The sequence below is a fragment of the Zea mays genome, chromosome 1 (genome assembly GCF_902167145.1).
Source record: "Zea mays cultivar B73 chromosome 1, Zm-B73-REFERENCE-NAM-5.0, whole genome shotgun sequence".
In the NCBI taxonomy this organism is placed as follows: domain Eukaryota; kingdom Viridiplantae; phylum Streptophyta; class Magnoliopsida; order Poales; family Poaceae; genus Zea; species Zea mays.
In genome coordinates, this window is record NC_050096.1 from 53,326,086 (window position 1) to 53,334,193 (window position 8,108).

At 42.2% G+C, this 8,108-nt stretch overlaps 1 protein-coding gene across 1 annotated transcript; it reads right to left on the reverse strand.

The window, feature by feature from the left end:
* Positions 1–2,698: 2,698 nt before the first annotated feature.
* LOC100191145 (putative thioredoxin superfamily protein) lies at positions 2,699–5,151 on the reverse strand. Its single transcript, NM_001136581.2, has 4 exons — positions 4,849–5,151; positions 4,344–4,526; positions 4,076–4,240; positions 2,699–3,497 (listed from the first exon to the last, which is right to left on the reverse strand). Exons 1-4 carry the CDS (start codon positions 5,059–5,061, stop codon positions 3,204–3,206), a joined length of 855 nt encoding a protein of 284 aa, NP_001130053.1. The 5' UTR covers positions 5,062–5,151; the 3' UTR covers positions 2,699–3,203.
* Positions 5,152–8,108: the final 2,957 nt, after the last annotated feature.

Sequence of the window (8,108 nt, forward strand, 5' to 3'; positions counted from 1 at the left end):
TTTTTAAAAGATAGGTCTGTCATGCACCTGGTTGGGAGCAAGCCAACCGTTCTTAGGGCCCTCCGGCCCAGGGCAAGCCTTAAACTAGCCAAATTTGTGGCCTCTACAAAAGTCCCCTGATACTCGTCACGACACCCACGAGGCGGCACAACCCTAGACAACATGGCCTTGGCGTCACGTGCTCCCCTGACCAAGTTCGCACATAAGCTAGGGAATTGAGCTAAAGCTACAATCCATCACATTTATTGTGAAGGGTAATGTATTGTATATCAGCCATTGTTGAGGTTGTAGATGTACCCACGAATATTATATAATGCATGCAGATACAATAGTCACCGTAGACAAGTTGTAGGTATACCCATAAGACGTGTGGCTACACTGATTATGAATTGCATCGTACTCGATGACGTGGACTCTCATACTTACCACTATGAGACGACATGTTCAATGTTGTAGTACATCAGAGATATGCACCATGTACTAATCCATAATTATGATAATATAGAAGTAGTTGGACATATTTATAATAAGATAGAAGTAGTTGGACCTCTGCTATACAGGCTCCATTGTCGATTAAAGGTATCTCACTCTTCCTCTGTGCTATGAAAGGAAAGAGTAAAGAAACATAGAAGATAAGAAAGGTACATAATTTAATGAAAGAAAAAATAGAGTCTTTAGTTTTCTAGACTTTAACCTCACGCTCCTCGCTTGCTCATGCTCAGACATCATCTGAGTGTGATCATATACATCCTGATTGGATTGCTGCGCGTCCATTCGCAGACTAGCGCCGCCCTGGCTAGCCAGATACGATAATTTTAAGCGTATGGATGGACGCAGGTTAATAGAATCAAAATAGCTTATTTTGTATCCACCCATGCAGGTTGTGACCCACACATACAAGCAACCAAACATAATCTTAAATAAAATCAACCCATGTGGTGATACAAAATGAGATGGTGTGGGTAACTAATTAGATGGATAAAGAATGTAAGCTATTACACTCAAATAGTTTAGATCTTCCTAAATCATTTTTGTGCAATGTGTCATGTCAGCGTATACAACAGTCCCTGCCTACGTTTTTTCCCTCTAGTTTTTTAGTACTTTTTGATACGTATTTTTTTAGTGTGGTAACACGATGACCATTTTTCTTTTCTAAAGCTCAGCTTTGTTACGTCACACGGAGGTCGTGAAGATCATGAACCGCCAGAGTAATTACAAACTCTAGGAGTGGGAGGGGATTTAACCATAAAAAGGATTGATGTGAGTCCATGACAAGCCATAGCGAGGTAACTCATGAGCACAACTGTTACACGAACGTGGAACATAATTCACATCAAAAGAATTAAACTGTGTCTAGAAGTAGAATTTGAGGGCTTTTATCAAAACAAATAAGGAATCCCATACTACAGTACGTCTAATCATTTTTGGCGGCGAGAGACCGTCGAAAATAGGATACCGCCGAAAATAATCTGTTTTCAACAGCATATGACCTATTTTCAGAGGTCCATCAAATAAATTGTCGAAAATCAACAGCTGCCATTGAAGTTGGATCTCCATCATCCCTTGATCTGCTGCAGGGGTGGTTGCTACCAAGCAAACATGCGCTTCCGCACATAGAGCATCATGACACTTCATGACCCCTCATTGTGAAGCCCCAAGCTCCACTCGTTTTGTTCCGACAAATAGCCCCATCGAAGTTAATTCTCACAAAATCAGAGAGTTTGGCGGACACCAACGAACGCTTTCTATTCTATCGTAGGTTTATCTCCTCTCTCTCTCGCCACTGCGACCACGGACGTTCTCCAGCGTTTGCTTTATTGCGTGCATCCCACCATATATGCCCAAAGACGACCTATCACTTTCACCATTTCCCCTTGCTCTAGAGATAGGGTATATATCCAGCACCATATTCTCTGCTGAGTTTGACTCCAAAAGCTCGCTTTGGATTTGTTCTACTATGGACCTCGCTATCTGTCGTTTTTCACCATTTTACGTTTCAGAAAACAATGCCCTCTCCCGTCTCCATCGAAACCCCAAGCATACCACCTTTGAGTGCTTTCGCCGTGCGAACAATACTTCTCCGTGAACAGAAACCACCTGGTTTTTCGATAACAGACAAGAAGTTATCCACTTGGCAAATACTTTTAGCACGGAAGATTTGAGCACACAAAAAGCACTGGCTCAAAAGAAGGCGCCAACCTTGCCGTGCCAACATAGCAAGGTTCATGGGCCCACCGAAATTGATATGCTCTAGGGTATTCTCTATATCGGTATATTTGGCTTTTATAGATTTCTCTAAAAAAATCCATCCACTATATCCTATTTCCCTTTAACAACGTCATCTATACCTTGAACTCGTATTAGGAACATATTTTATTTCAGTTATTTATATGTATGTATGTCACACCCACAAATGTCTTATATATATATTTTAGTTTTACTTAATATATTATTTAAAATATAAAGATGCATAGAGGAGAGAAAATAAAGTCTTATGTATAGATGACAATACATATTTTAGTTGACGAATGAGTGTCCTCTATATTTAGAGGAAACTATTTAAGTTGTAGAGAAGAAAAACTTTTATTTGGAGTTTATGAGCATATAGTCTCTCATTAAAGGCAAGCCTCATATTTCTTATTCCATCACAAAGACCCTTTGGAAGATCACAACAACGCTATTGAAGCATCACCAGTTTCTCAATCGGCCGTTCCCTGCCCCGAAGGCAAGGCAGGAACTAGCCACAAAACTCAAATGTTATCACAACAATGATCACCACAGTGTCTGATACAACATAAGGAAACTAGTCACGGACTCGAATATTATCACAACAAACAATGATCTCTAAGCACCACAATATCTGGCACAACATAAGGCATGATCGATTATTCTGTTCTGCGACGGACAGATCCCAACGCTACAGGGGAAATGAAACAAGAGCTACACATCCACTTGATCTACAGAATTCGACGAAATAGCATGTAGACGAATCATCCATACATCTACCACACGATTTCCTCAAGGCAGAGCTCCACAACACCGCTCATTGGTACTGCTAATCCAACCGAGCTAAACTACTGGACGACAGGCGGGCAGGCTTCACATGTAAAAAATCTTAGCCTGCACTCTGCTACCATGGGAAGCTACAACCTGTACACACCAAGAACCGCGGAACTATACAGAACGGAAGCATCTAATCATCCTCATGATAACCTCATATGCATTTCATCTTCCTGACGAGACCAGCCTGACCTCTCCTCGGACCCCAGCCTGACCAAAGGCTTTGGAGCCGCAGGAAGCTTTGCAGGCTCGGGAGCAACGACCTCCCCAGGAGCATCTCCCCTGGGGATCAGTTCTGGTTCCTGCTTCGCGTAGGTGAACTGCAGGTCCTTGTTTGCCGCCAAGGCTAATAACTCAGATTCCTCTAGCCCCCTGGTTGGGCCAAGGCTACATCTATCTGGCTTGTGCTTCGCAAGTGCATCCCTGAACTTCTTAATCTGCATTTGGAAATAACACTCCCGTTAGTCCAGATGGGTGATCACAGCCAACACCCAACAGCAATCCCAAGTATAGCTAAAATTGTATAATAGCCAGGAAATCAATCACACAACATCCAGTTGGGTTCGTGAGGGAAAATGTTTCTATCCTATCAGTTAAGTGTTGCAATATTGCATGAACTGCTAGGGGAAACTTAAAATGGTCATTCTTTGCCAGTTGGATTCAACTTAAAAGGTCATTCTTTGCTTGTTATATTCTGCAAGTATCAGAACAAACCTAACATTTGAGTCCAAAACTAAAGTTGGGTTGTCAACAAGCTCTATCCAAATTCACTAACTTTAAATGGCCATTCTTTTCCATTCAAATTAAAAGGTCATTCTTTGCCTCTCATATTCTGCAAGTATAGGAGCAAAATTAGCCATTTGGGTCCAAAACTGAAGTTGGGTTGCCAACAAGCTCTACCCGGATTCACAACTTTATTAACGAGATTTAGCTCCAAGAGGGTGACTAGTAATGAATATAGATCATTTTGGGTTCGTTGCATGTTATTGAGGAGCTGATCGGATCCGGATCTTACAGTTGCGTTGGTACAACTGAAGCTACAGAGTCGTCCCTGTGCTCCCCTGTAGAATCTGAACAAGGGTAGGACATGGACATGAAGGCTGTGGCACATAGACTTGTGCTCCTCGTAGTTCACTTGCAAGAACAGCACATCTGGATTCTGCTCCGCAAATTGACAAATCTGCACGAAATAGATTCCTTAAAAAAGACACAATCTTCTCGAAAGTTCTCGGATATATGAAGAATATCATGCAACGTGAATTCGTTATACTTTTTCCCCTCACCTTGGGGTGAAAAGCACGGCAGCCGCCGCAGCCAGGAGAGAAGAAGTCGACGACGACGAGCCTGTCGCCGGCGTTGGTCAAAGCATCGACAAGGTCTTGGGCGGACTCGATCTCACGCATGTTGGGCTGCAACCCCTTCTCCCACCACCTCATCGATTTCCCAAGCGCAAGGTTCATGTTCATCTGAGGAACCGAACCAAAAAAAAAACAGATCATATTAGTCTTTATCGTTCCAGTTTATTTTTAATTTTTATAGATGAAAATCCAGTTTCTTTTTTTATTTATAAAATTAAAGCTCCGGAATCAAAGAAAACTCCCCCGGGGTGGTCAAACGGACTAGAAACTGCTAAAAGTAAACCTAAGCAGAAGAAAACTAAAATGATTTTCGGATGGGATAAAAACTAAATTAATCGCAAAACTTCGAAGAAAAAATTAAGATACACGTGAACTACGAAAAAATAGAGAGAGAAAAGCCTGTGATAACTAGCACATCCTGAATATTCACCTGCGTCGGTGACGCGGCCCTGGATCTCCTCGTCCTCAGGGTTAGCCTCCCGCCAGGAAACGCGTTCTTCCTCCAGAAGCCCCCGATCCGCGCCGCTGACGGTGCCATCCGCGCCGCCACGGCACCCCTCCGCCTGGCAAGGAAGCCCGGCGCCGCTCGATTGCCGCATGGAGACACCACGCTCCCCTTCGAGATCGCCTGCGCTGCCGCCATCGCCAAACCGCGCTGGAAGAAGGGATGAAGAGCTCGCGAGGAGAGAGACACAGGGAAGGAGAGAGGAGGAATGGAAGATTGCGGAAGCGGCGAAGGAAAGTAGCTCCTTTTAAAAAGAAGTCCCACGGATAAAGGCAAACCGGATTAGAGGAGCGAAAAATCGCCGCGTCTTTTTTTTCTTATCAGTTTAATTTATTTCTCCTTCCATCTAATTATCTCTCCACCCCTAACGAGAACTACTCACTGTCGTCCGATGCACCTCACAGTCTCCCTTTGTTCGCCACGTGGACTGCAAACTCTGGAAGTTTCTCCCCCGCTCGCTGAAAAAAATTCCGGAATGGATATATATATTCTGGATAAGAATAAGAAACGATTGTGGGGCTCACATGTCACGCGGCCGTGGGGATCGGGAGGCGCGCGTGGTGCACGTAGCTCCGCGGGGACTCGTGGCAGAAATGTAATCTTTTGGTCAAGGATGCGGAGGGCAGTGGGGCACAGTCGCAGAGAGAGATGACACGTGCTCGTCTTGATATACAGCAAAAAAAGAAAGATATTGTTCATGAGATAAAAAATACTTCTACAGATAACTTTTTTTTGTTACAGAATAAAATCTATCAGTACTATTTAAAATCATCACAAAAAGGACTATTTAAATTGTTAGTAGATAACTCAGACTCAAACATACAACTCCAGACTTAACAGCGCTACATTCGGTGACATGTAATCCGTCCTTCAAGCTATGAAGACTTTTATAAAGTTATTTCTACAATATAGAATGCGGTGAGTATGGAAATAATTATTTTAAATCTACAATTTTTATTATTTTGTTATTACTGTAACATTAATATTAAAGAGCTAAAATTTTATCATTGTTTTTATCTTTTTCTAACTATCCGATAATTAAAAAATTTAATTTATTCTATTATTTTATTTTTATTAAAATGCATTTACGCCCTAAATTCATACCTTTTTTGTATATGATCTATATTTACAGCATGTGATCGTACAAACAACTCACATCCAGGTACGATGTAAAATTCTGATATTATTTTCTAAAAATATCTTTTTATTTGAAAAAAATACCTCACTCTTAGTTTTGGCTCTTTGGTTGTGCCAACTTATCTGACATGATAAAAACATATTGCGTGATAGTTGGTGTTGATGGGATTTAAGTGGGTAGATGGTGAATGGTCTATAAAAATTGTTTTCAAAACTTAAAATTATAAATACACTCAAGTTGTTTAAATATGTAGAATTGATTACCTACTCCAGTTCTAATTTACAATATGCTATTTTCTTTAAACCAGCTAGTAGCTTGTGAAAGATATGTATGAAGAAGACAACCTATTCACTAATCAAGATATAAAACTTAAATATTAATTACACAGAGAGTAGATGTACTAACATGATACAAGTGCCAAAGCAAGAGTAGTTTGGAGGGCAAACCACACGGAGCAAAAGATGACACAATATATATCATTGGGGTATGAAGCGTCCTCAATCCTCTGGGACTCAAATGTGATACAATTACTAGTCCCAGGAGGCTAGTAAACACATTTATACATCAGATGATTCCAGATCTGCTTAAACGAGACCAACCTATAAAGGTGGCGAACAACTTTAAGAGTTGGTCCACAACTCGGGACATATCATCAGAGTGGGGCTGAAGCAGCCCGATATACGCAGTGAAGCAAATCAGCGGTCCAACAGCCACAGGCAAGGTTGGGAACAGTCGTAACTCTTATCCGATCTCCTTTTTCTGAAAACAACAAATAAGCAAGGGTGAGTACAAACGTACTCAGCAGCCCACCTTCACCCGCGGAATGGGGAAATCAGATATAATGCATGGAATATGTGGAGCTCAGAATATTTTGCAGAAACAACAATATTTTATGCAGGGTTGTTTTGAAAAACATTTTGTACTTTTGCAAAGCGCATCCTCTCCAAAAGGAGCAGGAAGTTTTTCAGTATTATAACAAAATCCCCTGGACTAAACCATCCAGGTATCTCAGTAGTTTCCCACTGGTTTTCATTCTCAAAAACAGCTACTGGACTTCCCGTCCACCATAGCTCACGGCTCAACCGCCGAACCTTTTAAAAACCACTTTTCTCAAAACCATCTCTTTTTTTGGAAAACAAAACATTAATTGCCATACCATACCAGACTCGTCCATTCCTGTGACACAGACTATTCGAATAGGTTTTCAAACTCTGCGCAGAGGGGTACACTTTACCCACTAGTTCGGCTCTGCGATCCCATGGCCAATGAGACTCGAATCCGACTCTCTTTCTTTCCCCGCACGTCCTAACCTTAACGGTTATCCGTAAGGAGTCAGGCCACCACCATGTCCAAACCGGACAAAACTTTCCCCCTCCTTATCCTCCCGGTGCTCCCCAGCCTTCATAACCCTGGGGTTGGACCGTACGAGTTCAGATTGAGTGACTGCCCACACAGTCTCGAGTGGTTGTACTATTATAGAGTACAGGTAGTGAAGATGACAAACCGGTCCTTATATGAGGGGACAATCCTTCTGCTCACGCCTAAACCAGTTGAGCTAACACCTTAGGCCCTCCCCTAAACCAGGGAGTCCCTGATTATCCCACTCACAAGGTGATAAGGGTGAAAACCCTTCATCACACACATTTTGAAAAGCATTTTATTTTGAAAACTCACACCTGTTCTCAAATCATTTGGAACATATATATCAGGGATTGATTGCGGCAAGCGGCTGGGTGGCCATATTAACTTGTCTCAAAATCATATCATGCATAAAATAACAGGCTGAGGGTTGTGGTTGAAAAATCATAGGTAATTTATGCATCAAAGGGATCCAGTGAGCTTGCCGTGCTTATTCGGCGAAGGGGGAAGGGGAGCTCGCGGAACTGGCTTCTAGCTCCACTGCCTGGCGTAGACTTGCAGATCTGGCCTCCACGAGACGGCACGAACGCTCCGATAACTAAGCAACATGAATAAGCAAACATACAAACAAGCAAGTATACCAACAAATATTTAGTATAGTGGTCAGAATAATGATACATGGATGGGT

Excerpts from the sequence above, each read along its gene's own strand:
- LOC100191145 (NM_001136581.2), bottom strand. The coding sequence starts at position 5,061 with ATGGCGGCAGCGCAGGCGATCTCGAAGGGGAGCGTGGTGTCTCCATGC. Across the intron at positions 4,527-4,848 it reads GGGCCGCGTCACCGACGCAG|ATGAACATGAACCTTGCGCT; the intron begins GTGAATATTCAG and ends TCGGTTCCTCAG. Across the intron at positions 3,498-4,075 it reads TCAGTTGTACCAACGCAACT|ATTAAGAAGTTCAGGGATGC; the intron begins GTAAGATCCGGA and ends TTCCAAATGCAG.